Genomic DNA, 23,656 nt, shown 5'->3' on the forward strand with positions numbered 1-23,656 from the left:
GGACATTTGGTGGGATTTTGCAAGCCCAGGCCAGATGGTAGGGATTGACTGTAATGCGACATGAATCCAAGGTCCCGGTTGAGGCTGTACTCATGTGTACTCCGAAAGCTAGTGATTCGAAACAAACCTGTTGGACTTTAACCTGGTGTTGTAAGACTTCTTACTGTGCTCACCCCAGTCCAACGGTGGCATCTCCACGTCAGAAATGATGAAGGTTAGAGAGATAGAGAGGTGCAAGACCATGGAACAATTTCAATATAGGAATGAGAATTTTGAAATCAAGGTATTGGTGAGCTGGAAGCCAGCATAATCTGCAAGTGTAGACGCAATGGACGAGTGGGACTTGGTGGGGCTGAAGACAATGGGCCAGATTTTCTGCTCCCGCCAGCAGTGGAAATCGTGGCAGGGCAAGGACACTTAATTTGGTGGGAGAAATCTGTTACCCAACGATGGGGTAAAGTGTTGGAATTTTGTTCCCCCAACTTTCAGGGTGGGTTAAAGGTGGATTGAGCTCCACGGCCGGCATGATTCCACGCATGCGCGTAGGGCCCCGTCTCCACACCGTCCCCCAGGCAATATGGCGGAGCCCTACAGGGCCCTGGCACGGAGGAACATAGGCCACCACGGAAACAGCCTGCCCGCCGATCGGTAGGCCCCGATTGTGGGCCAGGCCACCGTGGAGGCCCCTCCCGGGTTCGGATCCCCCCACTCCCCCACCAGGACAGCCCCCGCACACAGAACTTCCAGGTCCTGCTGTGTGGGACCATACGTGACCCACACGGCGGGGCTCAGCCGAACTCGGCGGCCACTCGGCCCGTCGAATTGCCGGGGTGGGGGGGGGGGGGGCGCTTTCAACTGCCCCCGACCGGTGCGGCAGCGATTCCGCAGGCGCCCGAGAATCGGCGGCGGAGAATCGGCGAGCCGGCGTTGGGGCGGTGTGGCACGATTCTCGCGCCCCCCCCCCCCCGGGATTCACCGAACCGGCGGGGGGTCGGAGAATCCCGGCCCATGCGTTTAGTCAGTCCGTGAGAACCTTCGAGGTGGGATGGGGTCTTTTCGGGTGGGTGCAGTTCAAGATTAGAACAAGTGGCCAACCAAATGGACAACGTAATAATTATGAGGCAACTGTATATCCAAGATGCTAACTTGAGCTTCCACTCTATGGTGAAACTTGCATTGCAGCAGGTTTGTTGCTGACTTATGGGTCTCATAACACTGAGAGCCCAGCAACATATGGAGCTTTAAAATTTTTTATAACAGTTCGTTCTATGCCATTTGCCATCAGCATCAGCCAGACGCAGGGATGAAGGGAGGGAGGTCAATGTCTCCAAGGGCATGGCTGGTGGGGGGCAGACAGCTCACGACTCCAAACTTCCATCCTCCTGGGTGAATTGTCATGGCTGACAAGCGATCATGCAGTCAGTCCTTCTCTGCTGTCAAGACAATGGTTTCTCCACAACGTTTGGAGGTAGAGGAGACAAACAGAAAAATGTCTATGTGAGGCTTCTTGCACATGGCTCTCATCACTCTTGTCAGAGAGCAATGTCTTAATTTGCATGCATGTATGAACTTCAGGTCCTCCAGGATGGTCTTTACCTGGAAGAGATGGGGTGGGATGCTATGTCTAAATGGAGGCTCGGTAAAGGGCTTTGCTCTTGCCTGCTGACTTTGAAATAGAGGGAAACCTGTAAAGAACATGCTCACTTCAATTCATTCACACATCCACTGAGGAGTCGATCATACAGGCTGCCGGCAACTCTGCCTTGATAATGGCTCTCATCCAGATGAGGAAAAGGAGGGTCCGTCACAGGTTGGCACAGGGTCACCAAGAGCAACAAGAGGCAGCAGGGCAGTAAGGTCAAGTGGCTGGCAAACACGGATGCATCGCTGGTGGTACTCTTACCCAGAGATGAGTGAGAGGCAATGCCAGAGGCACCTTCATATGTCCTGGGATGTGGTTGCTCACATCATGCTTCTTCGGTATGAGCTGCAGCTGCAAGGACTCTGGAGGAGTAATCTCGCGTTCCTGGCTTGCATTGAGTGAATGTCTGTCCCGGTGTTGTTTAAACATGGTGCCAGGACCTTCGACCCCATGAGGTAATGGCAGGGTGGATGACTTCCTGCCCAACCAGCATGAAATTCACCAAGCACCTCATGGATGCATAATTAATAAGCTCAAAGGCAAAAGATCAAACATGTTTACCTACCCTCACCACCCATTGACTGGCCCACAACTGGTCTTAGTCTCCAAAATGGGAACTTCCACCCAATTACTGCAGTCTCCCAAATAATTAATTGGAGAAAGTTTCAGGTCATCAAGTACTGACGTTGCTCAAGAGGTAGCCCACAGATGAGAACTGGAAAGAAATCAAGGGAAGATCCTTAATGGAACTCTACAGTTAACAGTGTGGGAGCAGGAATAGAATTCACTGCAGGTGATTCTCTGGCTGTGACTGGATAGATAAGAATTCCTATGCAAATACAGTATTACCCAATTGGACAATGAGGTGTTGGCAGAGGAGATATAGTCAACTGGGTTAAAGGCTGCAGAAAGTTCGAACTGGATGACCAACATCAAACAGGATGCCATTTGTTACTTTGATAAGGGCTGTTTTAACACTGGTGGGGCAGAAACATGCTTGGAAGCATTCAAACATGGAAATGATGGAACGACGGATATGCATTTAGGTATCTGCAACACATTCAAAAACATTGGAGAGAAAATGGATAGTGAAGATTCTGTGGTATTTTGCAACCATTTAGAAACCACTGAGCAATGACAAGCGCTCTCTCCTGTACACACCAAGAGCTGCAGTGATTCTTTAAATATTGTCAGGTGAAAGACCAGGGGGTTCATTCTCCGACCCCCCGCCGGGTTGGAGAATCGCCGGGGGCTGCCGTGAATCCCGCCCCCGCCGGTTGCCGAAGTCTCCGGTACCGGATATTCGGCGGGGGCGGGAATCGGGCCGCGCTGGTTGGCGGGCCCCCCTGCTGGATTCTCCGGCCCAGATGGGCCAAAGTCCCGCCGATAAATTGCCTGTCCCGCCGGCGTGGATTAAACCACCTTTTGAACGGCGGGACAAGGTGGCGTGGGCGGGCTCCGGGGTCCTGGGGGGGAGCGCGGGGCGATCTGGCCCCGGGGGGTGTCCCCACGGTGGCCTGGCCCACGATCAGGGCCCACCGATCCGCGGGCGGGCCTGTGCCGTGGGGGCACTCTCCCTTCCGCCTCCGCCACGGTCTCCACCATGGCGGAGGCGGAAGAGACTCCCTCCACTGCACATGCGTGGGAAACTGTCAGCGGCCGCTGATGCTCCCGCGCATGTGCCGCCCGGGGATGTCATTTCCGCGCCAGCTGGCGGGGCAACAAAGGCCGTTGCCGCCAGCTGGCGGGGCGGAAATTCCTCCGGCGTCAGCCTAGCCCCTCAATGTTGGGGCTCGGCCCCCAAAGATGCGGAGCATTCCGCACCTTTGGGGCGGCGCGATGCCTGTCTGATTGGCGCCGTTTTGGGCGCCAGTCGGCAGACATCGCGCCGTTTTGGGAGAATTTCGCCCCAGGTGAGGCTCAAGAAGTGCTGGGTGAACCAAGTATTTTACTCAGGGTTTGACTGCAGGGTGCGGGAGGTAGCGGTTTTGGTCAGTAACAGAGTGAAGTTCCAGATGGAGAAGGTGGTGGCGGATCAGTGGGGTAAATATGTGATAGTAACAGAGGCGTTGGAGGGGAGGTTGGTGGCGTTGGCAAGTGTGTATGGCCCTAACTGGGATGATCCAGGATTTGTGAGGAAGGTGCTTGGGGCCCTTCTGGACTTGGATTTGCACGAGGTAATAGTGGGAGGGAACTGGAATCTGGGACAAGAGCCACGGATGGACAGGTCGCAGCCGCGCTCGCTTGCCCGATCGCCGGGGGAGGTGGGGAGGGGGGGGGTTGGCAAGGCACTGACTGGGCTTATGAAGGAAATGGAAGGGGTGGATTGTGGAGATTCTTGCCTCCCGAGGGAGCGGGAGTATTCATTTTTCTCCTCAGTTCACAAGGTTTATTCTAGGATAGATTTTTTCATAGTTGAGAAGGTGCTGCTGACTGGGATTAGGGGATCAGAGCATTCGGCGATAGCGATCTCGGATCATGCGCCGCATTGGGTGGACATGGTTGTGGAGAAGTGGGTAGCGCAGAGGCTGGGGTGGAGAATGGATGCGGGGTTGCTGGGGGACTGAAGTTTCTGTGAGAAGATCGGGAAAGTGATTGAGGAGTACAAGGGTTTTAACTGTACAGGGGAAGTATCGCAGGCATGGTATGGGAGGCCCTGAAGGCAGTAGTGAATGGGGAGGCGATATCATTTAAGGCCAAGGTGGATAAAGAGGAGAGGGAGGAGTGTCAAAGGCTGAAAGAGGAGATGAGGACAGGAGGTACGCAGGGATGCAGATCCGGCCCTTTTGGACAGAAAGGGGAGCTTCAGGCTAGTTTCGACCGGTTATCCACGGGAAAGGCGGTACGCCAACTGAGGCGGGCAAGGGGAGCGATTTACGAATATGGGGAGAAGACTGGTAGGCCAACTTCGGAAGGAGGTGGTGGTGAGGGAAATAGTCCAGGTGCGGGGTAGGAACGGGGTATTGGTGGTGCCTCCGGACTAGATTAATAAGATGTTTGAGGAGTTTTAGGAAAAATTGTCTCGATCAGAGCCACCGGGGGAGGATCACGGGGTGAGGATCACAGATCGGAGTATCCGAGGCTGGAGGAGGAAGATAGGGCTAAACTGGAGAGGTCGGTGGGGGAACGGGAGGTGAAGGAGGTTATTGGGAGGATGCAATCGGGGAAGGTGGCAGGGCCAGATCGGTTTCCAGTTGAGTATTACAAGAAATGTATAGACAAATTTGCGCCGTTGATGTTGGGGATGTTCGAGGAGGCGATAGGGAAGGGGGTGTTATCACAAGCATTGGGGCAGGCCTCGATCTCCCTGCTGTTAAAGAAAGATAAGGACCCAATAGAGCGTGGGTCGTATAGGCCTATATCGCTTCTGAATGCAGATGCCAAGATATTTGCAAAGGTTGAGGGCGCTGGCAATGACGCCATTCCTGATGACCCTGGGCAAGTACTTTGGGAGTCTGGTGGTGGTAGCAAAACTGAAGATTTGGAGGCAGTTGAGGCAGCACTTTAAGCTGGGGGCTGGGCCAAGGGAGATGCCGATCAGGGAGAATCACAGTTTTGAGCCGGGAAGGAGGTTTCGGAGATGGGAGGAAAGGGAGATCAGGGTATTAAAAGATCTGTTCCTGGGAGGGGGTTTTGCGAGGTTTAAAGAGTTAGGGGAGAAATATGGATTGGGGCAAGGGGAAGGGTTTAGGTACCTGCAGCTATAATAATAATAATCCTTATTGTCACAAGTAGGCTTACATTAACACTGCAAAAAACCCTAGTCGCCACATTTCGGCGCCTGTTCAGGTACACTGAAGGAGAATTCAGAATGTCCAAATTACCTAACAGCACGTCTTTCGGGACTTGTGGGAGGAAACCGGAGCACCCGGAGGAAACCCACGCAGTCACGGGGAGAACAAGCAGACTCTGCACAGATAATGACCCAAGCGGGAATCGAACCTGGGACCCTGGCGCTGAGAAGCAACAGTGCTAACCACTGTGCTACCTTGCTCGGAAGGAGGTCCCTAGCTTCCCGATAGGTCTGACACCCTCATTATTGGAAGAGGTATTGGCTGCAGGGGGAGGACAGGGTGTCTGTGGAGGGGATTAAAGCCAAGTAGAGAGAAAAGTTGGGGAAGGTTATGGAAGAAGGTCTGTGGTGTGAGGTGCTCCGAAGGGTGAATGCCTCAACCTCATGAGCGAGGTGGGTGCTGATACAGCTGAAGGTTGTGTATAAGGCGCACCTCACGATGGCAAGGGTGAGCCGACTCTTTGAGGGAGTGGACGACATGTGTGAGCATTGTGGTAGGCCCCCCACACATCATGGACACAGGTTTTGGTCCTGTCTGAAGCTGGAGAGGTATTGGAGGGAGGTTTTCGGTATCATCTCAAGAGTACTGCATGTGAACTTGGAGCCAGGTCACCTAGAAGCCATTTTCGGGGAGTTGGACCAGCCCGAGCTGCAGGTTGGTACGAGGGAAGATGTTTTAGCCTTTGCCTCACTGATTGCCCAGAGGCGGGTCCTGTTGGAGTGGAGGTCAGCTTCTCCACCCTGTACCTCGGCTTGCCGGGGTGCCTACTTGAATTTCTGACTTTGAGAAGGCGAAATTTGAGCTGAGGGGGAGAAAGAGGGGTTCTACAATTCATGGGAACTGTTCATTATGCACTTTCGAGAATTGGTTGCCATTGAACATTGGTGAGGGTTGGGTTTATTGTTGTACTGTTGCACTGTTAATTGTTTGATTGTTAACTTTTACATGGTATGCACAAATGGATGTTTTGGTCTGTATACTGAGGGGCTGTTGTTTCTGGGGGGTTATGGTCGTTGGTTTTGTTTGTGTTTCTTTTGCTGTTTATTTGATGGAAATGTTGAAAATGTGGAGAATAAAAAGATTTTTAAAAAAATATTGTCAGGTGAGTTGCGACCCACCCATTGCTGGAAGTTGCTCCCTGTCATTGACAGAATGGATTTGAGGTTAGGCTCTCCTACTCACTGTGGCCACTCTGGCAGGGCATGTAGCTTTGTGGCTACAGATCCCTGCTTGTTGATCTAAAAACTACCACACACAGTCTTTCTGCTACTGCTATAGAAAAATACATAGAGACTGCTGGTACTACACACATCTGACACTCTTTAACATATGGCATAGACTATATGTAATTAAGACTTTGATCTGCATTGTCCCTTCCTTAAGCCAACCACCTCTTACTGGATGCCAACCTTGGCTTCCTTAGTAGCAATCACCTCTGCATCAGAAGGTTATTGGTTCAGTAACTTGAGCATATGATCTTGGCTGACAACTCAATGCAGTACTAAGAAGCATTGCAGTGTCAGAGGTGCATTTTTCAGATGAAACGTTAAACCAGGGTTCCCTTTACCCTCTCCAGTATCCCAACCATTCCTTGAGATCTCCCTGATCAACATTAATCCCCAAACTAAAAATCACTAAAGCAGTTTATCAGGTTACTTATAAGATCAGAAGAAATAGTAGGAGCAGGAGTACGTCATTCGACCCATCAAGACTGCTCTGCCATTCAACAAGATCATGGCTGATCCGATCATCTAGTTTCCTGCCTACCCTCCATCACCATTGACTCACTTGTCATTCAAACATCTATCTAGCTCTTTCTTGAATATATTCATTGACCCAGCCTCCAGTGATCTCTGTAGATCTGAATTCCAATAACCACCCTCTGAGAGAAGAAATTCCTCAACTCCATCTTAAAGGGGAGAATCTATTTCTAGATTCTCCCATGAAGGGCAGCATCCTCTCAGCATCTCCCCTGCCAAGCCCCTTCAGAATCTTATATGTTTCAATAAGATCACCTCTCATTCTTCTAAACTCCACGAGTATAGGCACAAACTGCTCAACGATTCCCCACATAGCAACCCTCTCATCCCAAGAATCAACTCAATGAACCTTCTCTAAACTGCTTCCACTGCGAATATTTCTCTCTTAAGGAGACCGAAACTGTACACAGTACTCTAGTGTGATCTCATCAATGTGCTGTACAGTTGTAGCAAGACTTAGAATCCCTACAGTGCTGAAGAAGGCCATTTGGCTCATCGAGTAAGCACCGACCCTCTGAAAGAGCACCCCTCCTAGGCCCAATCCCCCACCCTATCCCCGTAACCCCATCTAGGGACAATTTAGCATATGCAATCCAGCTAACCTGCACATCTTTGGACTGTGGGAAAAAACTGGAGCACCTGCAGAAAACCCACACAGATACGGGAAGAATGTGCAAACTCCACACAGACCAAGGTCGGAATCGAGCCCAGGTCCCTAGCGCTGTGAGGCAGCAGTGCTAATCACTGTGCCATCGTGCCACCACTTCCCTACCCATATACTCTATCACCTTTATTTTGTTGTTGTTTGTGGGACTTTGCTGCCTGGCAAAACTCTGTTTTTAATATTAATACAGGATTGCAGCTCAAAAGTATTTTATTGTCTCTGAAGGATTTTTGGGCTTCTTATGGTCGTGAAAGGTGAGATATCAATCAAAGTTATTCCCTACTATACTCATGTGAGCATTTTTAAAAATCAAATTAGGCATTGCCTTGCTCTTTCTGCTTAAACTAATGCCAAGTTATGATCAGGTTGGTGTGCTGGCATAACGCTAATCATGCTTTGTAGATGAATCTTCAAATATTGTGCAAGTTTCCAAAATTTCATCTTCAGAATTTACCTCATAAATAGCAAATCCAATGGTATGGAATGTGATGCCCACCCTGCGCTCCTTCCGACGATTCTTTTGCATCAGAGCGACGACAAATGTGCAGAGCACCTCAGAAACATCAGGATCATCATCCTCCTCACAGAGCTTCAATCGGTACTGAGGGTTTGTCCAGAACGTGTCTTAAATGAAAGAATAAGGGGGAAAGGGATTGGTCTTTGATTAGAGCGAGAGAAAGGCGAGAGTAAGACAGAGCCAAAGAAACGGAATGAAAAAGGGATAAAAAAAATCAAGGGTAGGAAAAGGAACACAAATCCAAAGAACGAAGGAGAAAGAAGACAAATTGAGAAGCAATAAACCTGGTAATTTGTGGGCTAGCACCAGAAAAATAACCATGAAAACTTAAGATTTCATAAAAAAAATAAAAATTTTGCACGAGTGGAGAATACCACAACCATTCAAATGGGGCCTACAAGTGACTCCAGCCTCCCACTGCTTTTAAATGGCCTCTGAGGTAGATGAGGAAACACTCAGTTGTATACAATTGCCATGAAGTTCAGTGATAAGAAGAGTCCCTACTAAACATGATTGCGGCAGCAGCTTCTCATGGCAACCATGCATGGCAAACATGCAGTCTTGACAATATCGCACCTTATCCCAAGAATAAATGAAAATAGAGAGAGAAAGCAGAAAGAGAAAGAAGACAGAGGAAGTGAGAATAAAAAGAACAGAGAAGTGATAGAGAAAGATGGAAGGAAAAAAGCAACTATTAGTAACAGAAAAGATTAGGACATACCTGGATAGTTGCGGCAGCCCCCAGCTGAACAGCCTTTTACCCAGCGTCCTTCATTGATAGACACAGTCCACTTATGGAGCTTATCATCACCCAGTGCATCTGGTGTCAGGTTACAAATCTCCAGCTTTGTGAAATTCCTCTTGAAATCATCAAAAGACATCCTACATACAACAATTTGAAATAAGGATCACATATGGTCCAAAGTCTGAACATCATGGGCTGGATTCTCCGCACCCCGACGCTGCAATCACATTCGGTGATGGGGCGGAGAATCCAGTTTCACGCATGAAATTGGGCCCGGCGCCGGTACCGGGATTCTCCACCCCCCGAAAAGCTCAGGGAGTATGCCACGCCGAGTATCCACCACCTGAGGCCATTGCTTGAGGCTCACCCTACTATTCTCCGCCCCCGACTGGCCAAAGTCCCGACGGCGTATTTCTAATATGGTCCCACCGTCTGTGATGCCCGGGCTGATCAGAGAGCATCATTCGGGAATGTTTTTTTTTTGTGTGGGCGAGCAGCCGATCGGAGGCACTATTTCCACGGTCCAGGTCCGCGATCTGAATCCGCCATGGAGCACGGCGCTGCCACTGGAGGCCGCCGCCATGTGCATGCACGACCTCTGACCTGGAAGTACGGGGCCCATAGCGGCAGCTGGAACTGCGAGCTCCCTGCTAGCCCTCTGCAAGACGGTGAATTTGTCGCCTATTGATGCCAGTTTATCTGGGGTAAAAGGCCACAGTTTTCACAACGGCATGGGGGCAGAGTCCCAAAAACGGAGAATGTCTTCCTTGGGAATCATTTATATCTCATGATTCCTGATTTTTCAAAGCATTTAACGATAACAGTTTGACTGAAGCTTAATATTTTGTATTGATCAGTACTGGGGAATGATTCAGGTCATGAAATTTAACACTAGGGGCTGGATTTTCCTCCACTCTTCTACCCAAAATTAGGTGATACAGCAATAGAAATTAGAGAAAACAAATCAGACAGTGAGGTCCACCGTTGCCTCATCCACTGGCCCTACTCCGCTAACCACCTCTTTTCACCTGTCAAATGCAAATGATAGGATTCTCCTGGATATAAATCCCCACCAGTCTGTCCAGATCAATGTTGCTTCTGTTTCTCAGTGCTATCAACAAAACTGTGGTGGGAGGTTCCTGGAAGCAGAAGTAACAGCCGTGAGATCCCGCAGTCAAGGGAAAGAATCCTGGAGTGACCTTCTTCTGCCACAATGTGAACTGCCATCAATCTACCGAGGCAAGGGAGGCTGCTGATTCCCTGACTTTTTAGGGCTTTCTGCTCTCTTAAATGCCCCCTCTAGCATTGGCAGCACTTTATTGCTTGGCAATAACGTTTTTCACCTTGCCAGTAGGTGTGCTGCCAGCAATTTACCATGCATGAATCATAGAGTCATAGAAATTTACAGCATGGAAACAGGCCCTTTGGCCCAACTTGTCCATGCCACCCAGTTTTCACCACTAAGCTAGTCCCAATTGCCTGCATTTGGCCCACATACCTCTATACCCAGCTTTCCCATGTAACTGTCTAAATGCTTTTTAAAAGACAAAATTGTACCCGCCTCTACTACTGACTCTGGCAGCTCGTTGCAGACACTCACTGTCCTCTGTGTGAAAGAATTGCCCCTCTGGACCCTTTTGTATTTCTCCCCCTCACCTTAAACCTAGGCCCTCTAGTTTTAGACTCCACTGCCTTTGGGAAAATGTTGACTATCTACCTTATCTATGCCCCTCATTATTTTATAGATCTCTATAAGATCACTCCTAAGCCTCCTACGCTCCAGAGAAAAAAGTCCCAGTCTATCCAACTTCTCCTTAGAACTCAAACCATCAAGTCCCGATAGCATCCTAGTAAATCTTTTCAACACTCTTTCCAGTTTAATAATATCCTTTCTATAATAGGGTGACAGTATTCCAAGTGTGGCCTTACTAATGTCTTGCACAACTTCAGCAAGACGTCCCAACTCCTGTATTCAATGTTTGGACCAATGAAACTAAGCATGCTGAATGCCTTCTTCACCATCCTGTCCACCTGTGACTCCACTTTCAAGGAGCTATGAACCTGTAATCTTGGATGTCTTTGTTCTATAACTCTCCCTAACACCCTACCTTTAACTGAGTAGGTCCTGCCCTGATTCAATCTACCAAAATGCATCACCTCACATTTATCTAAATTAAACTCCAGCTGCCATTCATCGGCCCTCTCGCCCAATTGATCAAGATCTTGTTGCAATCCTAGATAATCTTCTTCACTGCCTATTATGCCACCAATCTTGGTGTAATTTGCAAACTGACTGACCATGCCTCCTAAATTCTCATCCAAATCATTAATATAAATAACAAATAACAGTGGACCCAGCACTGATCCCTGAGGCACACCACTGGTCACAGGCCTCTAGTTTGAAAAACAACCCTCTACAACCATCCTTTGTCTTCTGTCGCCAAGCCAATTTTGTATCCAATTGGCTACCTCACCCTGGATCCTGTGAGATTTAACCTTATGCAAAAACCTACCCTGCGGTACCTTGTCAAAGGTCTTACTAAAGTCCATGTAGACAACGTTGACTGCACTGCCCTCATCTACCTTCTTGGTTACCCCTTCAAAAAGGTAATTAAATTCTTGAGAATGATCTTCCACTCACAAAGCCAGGCTGACTGTCCATAAACTATCCTTGCCTCTCTAAATGTCTGTAGATCCTGTCTCTCAGAATACCCTCGAACAACTTACCCACCACAGACGTTAGCCTCACTGGTCTGTAGTTCCCAGGCTTTCCCCGCTACCCTTCTTAAACAAAGGCACAACATTTGCTACCCTCCAATCTTCAGGCATGTCACCTGTGGCTGTCGACGATTCAAATATCTCTGCTGGTGGACCTGTAATTTCCTCCTTAGCCTCCCACAACGTCCTGTGATACATTTCATCAGGTCCCGGGGATTTATCTACGTGGATGAGCTTTAAGACTTCCAGTACCTCCTTCTCTATAATATGTACACTTCTCAAGACATCACTATTTATTTCCCCAAGTTCCCTAACATCCATGCCTTTCCAAACAGAAAATACCGATGACAAATATTCATTTAGGATCTCACTCATCTCTTGTGGATCCGCAGATAGATGACCTTGTAAATCCTTAAGAGGCCCTACTCTCTCCCTCGTTATTCTTTTGCTCTTTATGAGTGAACAATTTAACCCAGTGGGTCACAGTGGTGTCCAAGGGGTGGGTCAAAGTTGTGGTTCACTAGGACACCAACACTGGAGGGGAATTCAGCTGAGAATTCAGGTGTCAGTGCAATAAGCCAACACAATGAGAATCAACATAATCCACAAGAGCTTTAAATGCAGATTTCTAGGTAACCGGACAAGAGTCAGAAGCCAATAATTTTCTCCCCACTTTGCTGCCGTAACATTGCTGAAAACCCTGGTGTCATTAATGGTGCCTGTAAGAGCAGGTAACGCAGTGGGCAGGGGTTTTTAATTACGCAAGACCAGAAATCTTGGTTTTGCAACATCAGGTTGAGTCTGTGAGATAAAGTGGGTGGTATGTCAATGGTGGAAGGGCCAACCTGCTAGCCAGTGGAGAGAGCCGATCAGCCATTAATTTGCATAACATGAACTCAAAGGGAAGCACGCCAAATTAATTACTTCCTTCAGAATTAAGTCAGTGGTGCATGGGAAATTTGTGCCTCCAGTTTCCCAATAGCATAAAGGTGATGTGCGCCAGGTAAGGTTTGGTGAAGTTTTATCTTTGTCTGACCCAGCAGCACAGAGGAAGATGAGTGGTCTGGTCTTGGAGATGAGGGGTGGGGGTCAGCGGGTAGAGTGTGTGGTGCTTGGGAACTCAAATGGCTCAGCGGTTGGGCTGGAAAGAGGATGGCGCTGATGACCCAGTCCTCAAGTGATAGCACAGCGAGGCATGGGCACATTTCAGGCCAGGATTGGAGGCGCCAGGCTCCAGTTTATGGGTGGGGTCCGTTGTTGCAGTGGTCTCATCCTTTGTGACCAAATCAGAAAGCAGCAGCACATATGACTGGTCAAAAGTCAGGGATGGGCCGTTGAGTTTAAAGAAGAGCAGAACCAGCTGTAGGGGAAACGGGTCGATGTTCTCTGAGGGAGGGTTGAGGAAAGAGAAGGCAAATAAAGGGTGATGGATGGAGGCTCCAGGTTGATGCCAGGAAGGTCAAGGGTTATGGTGGAAGGGTCAAGGGTGAGGGCTGGTAGGTTGAGGATCAATGGTTCTGAGTCAAATGTGATGGTTGGATGCCCTAGGACGATTGGGAGAATGAGCAGAATAATGTTTGAAGGGTCAAGAAAGATGGAAGTAAGGTCAATGGTGGCAAAGGGATGGTGCAGGTGGATGGAGGCAAGCTGCAGAGCCACAGTATTAGTGTCCATTGACATGGCTGCTAAGAATTTAGTAGATAACTGGAGATCAGGTTCTGCTGGGAAACTTTTACCTCACCGGAGATTGGGTTGTGGTGGGGGGAATCCACTGTGGGATACAATGAGTTCATGGGAAGGTCATCCATTCCCATTGGTCAACTGCAGCTACTCTAAGAATTAAAGCTATGTCAACAGAGGTGTTCATTGCTTTGCCTGCCTTCATCACACAGTTCTATTTTGTGGATTTGCAATGGGTCTCAATCTTTTTAAAACCTTAGGCGGTGGAGAAGATTCACCAGAGGAGGGACTTGGTCACAGAGTAACATAGGCCATAAGGCCATTAGCTGACACCAGTTGAGGGGAAGGGGGGGTCAGGAGGAACCAAATCAGGATCGTTCTCATCGCCAAAGAGCAGTGGTGCCTCAGCGCAAGCTCAGAATGTATACCAACCACCTACAAATATCTAAGAGGCAATGTTAGAGATCGCGAAAGCATTCTCGGGAGGTGGTTACCAACCTGTGTGTACGACTACAACAAGACCCGCAGCCACGTGGCTTTGGAGGGAACCCCATGTCAATCACCTTTAAGGTAGCTGCGGCCCTAAAGTTCTATGCCAGAGGCTCATTTAAGAGCTCCATAGGGGATATGAGCAGGCTAAAACACCTAGGTGCACACAGGACTTGACCAATTCAGAAGTGCCAATGAATTCATGCGTTGCACGGCAGATGCTGATAGTCAGACTGCAAGAGCAATTGTCTTCAGGGCCATCATGTGGTTCCCACAGGTAAAGGGTGATATTGACTCCACACACACGTGGCCATTCGAGCTCCCTGGGAAGAACATTCAGCAACGACTGCCAAAATGAAACATGACAATGCAACAATGCAATATGCATTCTGAAGAAAGACATCCCAATAAATGCATATAATGCACGCTATAGCCAAGTGAACAAAATAACTATGTAAGTATGCATCCAATACAGTGTCTCAACAATCATGCAATTGCTGCACCCTCAACACTCCTTAATTTTTCTTTCACAACTGCTATGCCTTGCTGTAACATAAGAACATAAGAACAAGGAGCAGGAGTAGGCCATCTGGCCCCTCGAGCCTGCTCCGCCATTCAATGAGATCATGGCTGATCTTTTTTGGACTCAGCTCCACTTTCCGGCCCGAACACCATAACCCTTAATCCCTTTATTCTTCAAAAAACTATCCATCTTTATCTTAAAAACATTCAATGAAGGAGCCTCAACTGCTTCACTGGGCAAGGAATTCCATAGATTCACAACCCTTTGGGTGAAGAAGTTCCTCCTAAGCTCAGTCCTAAATCTACTTCCCCTTATTTTGAGGTTATGCCCCCTTGTTCTGCTTTCACCCGCCAGTGGAAACAACCTGCCCGCATCTATCCTATCTATTCCCTTCATAATTTTATACGTTTCTATAAGATCCACCCGCATCCTTCTAAATTCCAATGAGTACAGTCCCAGTCTACTCAACCTCTCCTCATAATCCAACCCCTTCAGCTCTGGGATTAACCTAGTGAATCTCCTCTGCACACCCTCCAGCACCAGTACGTCCTTTCTCAGGTAAGGAGACCAAAACTGAACACAATACTCCAGGTGTGGCCTCGCTAACACCTTATACAATTGCAGCATAACCTCCCTAGTCTTAAACTCCATCCCTCTAGAAATGAAGGACAAAACTCCATTTGCCTTCTTAATCACCTGTTGCACCTGTAAACCAACTTTATGCGACTCATGCACTGGCACACCCAGGTCTGCACAGCAGCATGTTTTAATATTTTATCATTTAAATAATAATCCCTTTTGCTATTATTCCTACCAAAATGGATAACCTCACATTTGTCAACATTGTATTCCATCTGCTAGACCCTAGCCCATTCACTTAGCCTATCCAAATCCCTCTGCATACTTCTGGTATCCTCTGCACTTTTTGCTTTACCACTCATCTTAGTTTCGTCGCAAACTTGGACACATTGCACTTGGTCCCCAACTCCAAATCATCTATGTAAATTGTGAACAATTATGGGCCCAACACTGAACCCTGAGGGACGCCACTAGCTACTGATTGCCAACCAGAGAAACACCCATTCATCCCCAGTCTTTGCTTTCTATTAATTAACCAATCCTCTATCCATGCTGCTACTTTACACTTAATGCCATGCATCTTTATCTTATGCAGCAATCTTTTGTGTGGCACCTTGTCAAAGGCTTTCTGTAAATCCAGATATACCACATCCATTGGCTCCCCGTTATCTACCGCACTGGTAATGTCCTCAAACAATTCCACTAAATTAGTTAGGCACGACTTGCCCTTTATGAACCCATGCTGCATCTGCCCAATGGGACAATTTCCATCCAGATGCCTCGCTATTTCTTCCTTGATGATAGATTCCAGCATCTTCCATACTACCGAAGTTAAGCTAACTGGCCTATATTTACCCGTTTTCTGCCGACCTCCTTTTTTAAACAGTGGCCTCACATTTGCTAATTTTCAATCCGTTGGGACCGCCCCAGAGTCTAGTGATTTTTGGTAATTTATCACTAGTGCATTTGCAATTTCCCTAGCCATCTCTTTTAGTACCCTGGGATGCATTTCATCAGGACCAGAAGACTTGTCTACTTTTAGCCCCATTAGCTTGCCCATCACTACTTCCTTAGTGATAACAATCATCTCAAGGTCCTCACCTGTCATAGTCTCATTTCCATCAGTCACTGGCATGTTATTTGTGTCTTCCACTGTGAAGACCGACCCAAAAAACATGTTCAATTTCTCAGCCATTTCTTCATCTCCCATTATTAAATCTTCCGTCTCATCCTCTAAAGGACCAATATTTACCTTAGCTACTCTTTTTTGTTTTATATATTTGTAGAAACTTTTACTATCTGTTTTTATATTCTGAGCAAGTTTACTCTCATAATCTATCTTACTCTTGTTTATAGCTATTTTAGTAGTTTTCTGTTCCCCCTAAAGATTTCCCAGTCCTCTAGTCTCCCACTAAGCTTTGCCACTTTGTATGATTTTTCCTTCAATTTGATACTCTCCCCTATTTCCTTAGATATCCACGGTCGATTTCCCTCTTTCTACCGTCCTTCCTTTTTGTTGGTATAAAGCTTTGCTGAGCACTGTGAAAAATCGCTTGGAAGGTTCTCCACTGTTCCTCAACTGTTTCACCATAAAGTCTTTGCTCCCAGTCTACCTCATCTCATCCCATTGTAATCTCTTTTGTTTAAGCACAAAACACTCGTGTTTGATTTTACCTTCTCACCCTCCATCTGTATTTTAAATTCCACCATATTATGATATCTCCTTCCGAGAGGATCCCAAACTATGAGATCATTAATCAATCCTGTCTCATTACACAGGACCAGATCTAGGACCGCTTGTTCCCTCGTAGGTTCCATTACATACTGTTCTAGGAAACTATCATGGATACATTCTATCAACTCCTCCTCAAGGCTGCGTTGACCGACCTGGTTAAACCAATCGACATGTAGATTAAAATCCCCCATGATAACTGCTGTACCATTTCTACATGCATCAGTTATTTCTTTGTTTATTGCCTGCCCCACCATAATGTTACTATTTGGTGGCCTATAGACTACTCCTATCAGTGACTTTTTCACCTTACTATTCCTGATTTCCGCCCAAATGGATTCAACCTTATCCTCCATAGCACCGGTGTCATCCCTTACTATTGCCCGGATGTCATCCTTAAATAACAGAGCTACACCACCTCCTTTACCATCCACTCTGTCCTTCTGAATAGTTTAATACCCTCGGATATTTAACTCCCAGTCGTGACCATCCTTTAACCATGTTTCAGTAATGGCCACTAAATCATAGTCATTCACGATGATTTGCGCCATCAACTCATTTACCTTATTCCGAATACTACGAGCATTCAGGTAAAGTACACTTATGTTGGCTTTTATACCTCTGTTTTGAATCTTAACACCTTGATCAGTAACCTCTCCTAAGTTATTTTTCCTCTTAACGTTTCTGCTAATTATCCTTGTCGTTGAACCCATATCTTCATGTAACAACCTGCCGCGTCGCTTTCCATTTATGTTTTTACTTCCCGTTTTATTCCTTTTAGTATTACTGAGCCTATTCACTGAGCTCCCATCAGTCACTGTACCTTGTACTGTCGCCCTTTTTGATTTTTGACTATGGCTTCTCTGTCTTACATTTTCCCCCTTACTGCCTTTTGTTTCTGCCCTTGTTTTACTACCTTCCCAGTTTCTGCATCGTTTCCCATCCACCTGCCACATTAGTTTAAACACTCCCCAACCGCTCTAGCAAATAGCCCCCCTAGGACATCAGTTCCAGACCTGCCCAGGTGTAACCCGTCCAGTTTGTAAAGATCCCATCTCCCCAGAACCGGTCCCAATGCCCCAGGAATCTGAAACCCTCCCCCTGACACCATCCCTTCAGCCACGTATTCATCCTGTATATCCTGTCATTTCTACTCTGACTAGCACGTGGCACCAGTAGTAATCCTGAGATCACTACCTTCGAGGTCCGATTTCTTAACTTCCTTCCTAGCTCCCTGTATTCTGCTTTTAGGACCTCATCCCTTTTTTTTACCTATGTCGTTTGTACCGATGTGTACCACGACCACTGGCTGTTCACCCTCCCCCTTCAGAATGTCCTGTCCCCACTCCGAGACATCCTTGACCCTAGCACCAGGGAGGCAACATACCATCCTGGAGTCTCGATTGCGGCCACAGAAAGGCCTGTCTATTTCCCTTACAATTGAATCCCCTATAAATATTGCACTGTCACACTTATCATCCCTCCCCTCTGCAGCAGAACCAACTGTGGTGCCACAAGTTTGGCTGTTGATGTTTTCCCCTGAGAGGCAATTCCCCTCAACAGTATCCAAAGTGGTATATCTGTTCTGCAGGGGAATGACCACAGGAGACTCCTGCACTACCTGCCTTGCTCTGTCTGGTGGTCACCCATTCCCTTCCTGCCTGCGGAGTCTGAGCCTGCGGTGTGACCACCTCTCTATACGTGCTATCCATGATACTCTCCGACTCGCTGATGCTCCACAGTGTCTCCAGCTGCCGCTCCAACATCAATAGCTGATGAGGAGGCAGGTTGCTGGGAGCGATTCCCCATCGTATGATTGCGCATGGGACATGTGCCTGCTGCATGCACTTACTTTAAAAAAAAAAATTTTTAGAGTACCCAAATATTTTTTTCCAATGAAGGGGCAATTTAGTGTTGTCATTCCACCTTCTCTGCACATCTTTGGGTTGTCGGGGTTAAACCCACCCAGAAACGGGGAGAATGTGCAAACTCCACATGGACAGTGACCCGGGGCCAGGATTCAAATCCGGGTCCTCAGCGTCGTATTCCCAGTGCTAACCACTGTGCCACATGCCGCCCCTGCATACACTTACAACTTGCATTCTGATTGAGTGCATGGTGACTCCGGACATGTAAGCTGAAGTGGCATCCACTTCTGTCCCATTGTCAGGATCTGAGCTCTTCTAATTACATTCCACCCCCTGTTTACCACCATAAATGAGCTTTCCATTTCACAGTCAGAGTGTTTGAAAATAAGGGAGTAGGATCTTATTCTCACCAGAATTCTCCATCTTCCTTCATTTGATGTTGCAGCCGCTGCTTTTGTATTTTCTCAATTTCAGACCATTCTCGGGCCCTGGATGGAAAGGAAATTCCTTCATCAAACTGGAAAAGTCCCGTAAACCTCCCTGTGTGGAAATGAGAAGCAGGAGCTGCCATTGTAATGTTCCATGTTGACTTCCGGTGGCGACCATTGAGTGAGCGGTCGCACGTTTGGCAGCTCCCGCTCATGGTGGACCTTTTGTGGCCTTTACGCCGGATTGTTGCAGGAACTTTGTAGAGGAAAGATGTAGAAACAAGAACAGAAGAAAGGAACCCCTAGTTTATGGAGCTGCAACCCAGAAGTAATCGGAAAAGAACAAATCAGGCGGTGGTGGCTAGTGAGGAGCAGGCAACCCACATGGAGATGGCGGCCGAACAGGATCGGACCCTGTCTGCTCAGTGGTTGATGGACCAGTTGGTGAGCTTCTTAGACCATAAGACCATATGGTCCTATGGACCCTGTCAGCTCAGTGGTCAATGGACCAGTTGGTGAGCTTCTTGAATGAGAAGTTCACCCAACAATGGAAGGAGAATGCGGACGACCTGGCCCGGGCGGTGGACTCGCTCAAGGCGGTGGTTGACCGCGTGGAGATGAGACTGGCGGCCCAGGGACAGGCGATCCAGAGGTTGGAGGAGCAGGCGGGGGAGCAGGAGGAACAGTCCACCTCGATGGCAGAGATTGGGATGCTGCGTGACCAGCAGAAGAGGCTGCTGGAGAAAATGGTGGACCTGGAAAATCGTTCTCGGAGGCAGAACATTCAGATCATGGGTCTGCCGGAGGGAATTGAAGGATCGGACGCTGGTGCGTATGTGGGGAAGACGTTGGAGCAGCTGCTTGGGTAATGTTCCATGTTGTATCGCAACTCAAGAATGCACCACTCATGTGCTAACAGTTTAAAAACCACCAGGAGCATCACAGATGAGCCTGATCATGGTCTTACCCAAACAGGGGTAAAGGTGCGCTTTCCAGCATGGACACTGGGCACCTGATAGCCAAACCTGGCTTTTCCCTTCCCTAGTCAAAGAATAAAATGGCCAATTGGGACACATTACTACCTATAAACAACATTTATAACACTTAATTACCAATACTATTCGACAGAATTACCTTTTATCAAAAAGTGTCCTTTACCTATTCTGAAATCAAACACTTATACTGTGATATCCATCTTAAATATTAATCACAGTTACCGTCACGCACTCTATTACTCACAGATATGTTTAGTTATTATTAACAGATATGCTCAGTCAGTTCAGGTATTTTATAAAGCTGTTCAATATTAATTTTAAACCTTAATGAAATATTTCATCAAAACTTGTTTAAATGTTACTCAAGCTTGTTGTACTGTTGAATCAGTTCCACTTTAGATCTTCTGTGCACACACCAAACTGAAAGGACTGTAATGTCAGAATGCTAAGTGGGATGTACTGCACAGAAGCATGGACCCTAGATTTATAACTGCATTACCACCTTCCAACATTACCACCTTCCAAAGTCCTGTATTTTCCCACCTGAAAAAGTACATATTTCATTCACCTCTTTGTAGTGTTTCAAAATAGGGCTATATTCATCCACAGGTGTACACTGCATTTCCTGCATGTGTTCTTCGTATTTACCAGAATTTGTCAAAGCAAAGCTAATTTCTGGTGATAGATGCAGAAATAATGGAACAACTAATATCAGATCGGAGGTGGAAGCTCTGACAATTACTTGCATTTCTCCATAGATTGGGATGCTGAGATACCAGCAGAATCCAGTTGAAATTAGCTAAATTTATGTCTGAAACGTTCTTAGATTAGCTTGCTTACTGTACTATAATATTACAGAGCCAGTGGAAGAGCATGCCTGAATTTCCCTGAGGAATTTTCTCCACTTCCTAGAAGGCTTCCTTCTGCTCTCTAAATCTTATTGGTTCGACTCTCCTATTTCCACAGGGGTCACTGGATCATGTTCAGAAGCAGGAACTCAGACTGACATCAGATGGAGACTTCTATTGCTATAGTTGCTGACATCAGTAGACTCAGTACCAGGCCCGGGATCAAATCTGGGACTTTCCTGGTTTGTATCAATGGGATAAAACTTGTATGGTGCATTTACACAAGGAATACCTCCATTCTTTACTTCAGCTATGATTAACATCAACGGACCAAAAAGCACTTATCAGGAATGACATTGTTGCCTTGATTAAGAGCAAACTACAGACCAGTACCACAGAGAGAGAATGACACAGATGGCAAGTCCTGATTTTTTATGAACTGGATACAGTGTGTGGAACTATCAAGTCATTTAAATCATCTGCTCTTTGGGGGGAAAAACAGCCTGCAGTTGAAAAAAAAGTAGATGCTTGCAATTTCATTAGCTGTTTGTTGACATAATCCTGAGTGTTAACAGTATGGATTAGTGCTGTTTGATTGCTTCCACAACCTTCCATTATCACAGTGGACCACAGTTTGTTTGACAGCTCCAAGTGGGTATAAAGAGAATAGCTGTTTCTGATGTGGGGCTATGTGTAAAAATGGTTGGTTTTACAAGGGATTAAGTATTTGAAGGGATTTTAAAATGTGTTGAATGGACTTTTATCGATTCGATAATTTTTTTAAATTAGTGAAGCTTGAGATAGATTTTTAGAATTGTAATTATTTTCATATTAGCATGGTTCTTGTGGATACTGGCTGAGTTGGCAGGGTTGGTATAAGGGCAGAGGGTGATGAGTGGTGGGCATGTGTTAGCATGAGTTGGCACTAAGCTGGCATGGTTGTTATAAAGGGCTATGACAGGAGGGTAGAAGCGTTCAGGTTGCTATGGAGGATAAGAGGGGTATGGAAGATGGGTGGGGCATGAGGGGGCATGGATGGGGCATGCAGTATGTGTGAAGGTGAGGGTGTGTGACTCTTTTTGTTTGACTCTTCTTATCACAACTAGGGCAAAGTCCCACAGCACTGAGGTTGGCCTTATTGCAACCCGCCTCGGCACCCAGCAGCCGGCAGCCCCTGTGACTGCCTCCACACTGTTTCTCGGAGCGGGGGGCCTGATTTCACTTAGCCCTCCCAGAATGAAAATCCAGTAGTTCAGAGCCGTTTTTATCAAGTCGGGTATGTGAAAATTTCCCAACTTTGTGTACCTGACTCGGGAACAAAAATGTCCCCCCTAATCTGAGCTGCAATAAGCAGGAAGAAACTGAACCCAATCTGTAACGTCTCTGAGGAGAGATGGGTAAAGTGCTCAATGGGTGATTCTGGCCGACAACTATTTGTACTTGCACAATACTTGTACAAATCTTGTACAATACCTTTAATCCATGAAACATGTTTGGGTTCTTCACAGAGGAGAAATACGTTTTAATCAGTAATAGAAAAAGAGGAGAGGTGGTGGGTTTTACGGTGCTTTTTCAGTAATGGAGATAAGAGGTGGAGGGGGTTTAAGGTGGGAGGTACAGAAAGAATGTCCAAGGTGACTTAAGGCGCACCCACCAAAAAGAAAACAGGATGCGCCCAGGCTCTGGAGGGACAAATGTATATCTGGATCATGATGAAGATAAAGGCAGCTCAAAGCAAAGGTCCACAATATACATATTTGAAATGTTCAGAAAAAAAAAATACTTGTCACTCCAGGACCCATTCCATTCCACTGCTCCCCATGGGTTCCTCAAACGCAGTAATTTCACCTTCTGACTTTTATAAGTGACCTGTTGGCAAAATTATCATTGTTATTTATGGATGATATTCAGAGATTAATAAACACAAACATACAAAACTGAACTGTACATAGCCAACCACAACCACGAGGAGTTTCATTTGTGGGCATAATAACAACTTATTCTTATGCAGCACCTTTAATGTAATAAAAGGAGCATTTTGCACCCAGAATTTTGACCCAAAATGGGTGCATTTTGTGAATATAAAATTATTCACAAGTATCTGTCGTGTTGGGTGTTCCGATGCACAAATGATCCAACACGGCTGTAGATGGTACAACTCTGTTTTATTGTCTGAACAACAATTACTAACTGCTGGCTTGGGTACGTGCTTCACCAGCTAACCTGTGGACCCAGCCCTATCACTATCTTAATGAGGCACTCAGCACATGGTCTATGTCTGAGTGGCACGCTGTGAGCTTTGTGCTCTGAACTATCTCCTGGTAGAATGAGCGGGAACTGTGGTGTTCCCTGTTTTATAGTGCGTGTGCTCTCACTGGTGATTGTGTTGGTTGGTCCAACTACCTGTCCATCAGTGTGTGCGTGATTGCATCATGATATGCTGATGTGGATATCATGACATCCCCCCCTTTCACAAGGATATGTGCCAACATGCTAATAAATAAAAATGTGTACTGAGTGCATCTGAGTATGTGTGTGCAATATTTACAACATGTACATGAGGCTAAACTATATACAGAGGAAGGTGTCAGGTGCAACAGAGCAACGAGGTTGTACCAATAACAGAACAAATGCAATCAGCAAACGACGAGAGAAAACTTCTGGAACAATGAAC

At 46.9% G+C, this 23,656-nt stretch overlaps 1 protein-coding gene across 6 annotated transcripts in view; it reads right to left on the reverse strand.

Moving 5' to 3' along the window:
* LOC140398211 (calpain-3-like) overlaps positions 1-23,656 on the reverse strand; it is a 216,282-nt gene that overhangs the window by 80,796 nt on the left and 111,830 nt on the right. For all 6 annotated transcript variants that reach the window (XM_072486655.1, XM_072486601.1, XM_072486618.1 and 3 more), the window contains 4 exons: positions 22,766-22,851; positions 19,122-19,199; positions 9,099-9,259; positions 8,315-8,484 (listed from right to left, as the gene is read on the reverse strand). In XM_072486655.1, coding sequence (XP_072342756.1) covers positions 8,315-8,484; positions 9,099-9,259; positions 19,122-19,199; positions 22,766-22,851 — 495 coding nt within the window. The remainder of the gene's footprint in view (positions 1-8,314; positions 8,485-9,098; positions 9,260-19,121; positions 19,200-22,765; positions 22,852-23,656) is intronic.

The sequence above is a fragment of the Scyliorhinus torazame genome, chromosome 2 (assembly GCF_047496885.1).
Source record: "Scyliorhinus torazame isolate Kashiwa2021f chromosome 2, sScyTor2.1, whole genome shotgun sequence".
NCBI classification, from domain to species: domain Eukaryota; kingdom Metazoa; phylum Chordata; class Chondrichthyes; order Carcharhiniformes; family Scyliorhinidae; genus Scyliorhinus; species Scyliorhinus torazame.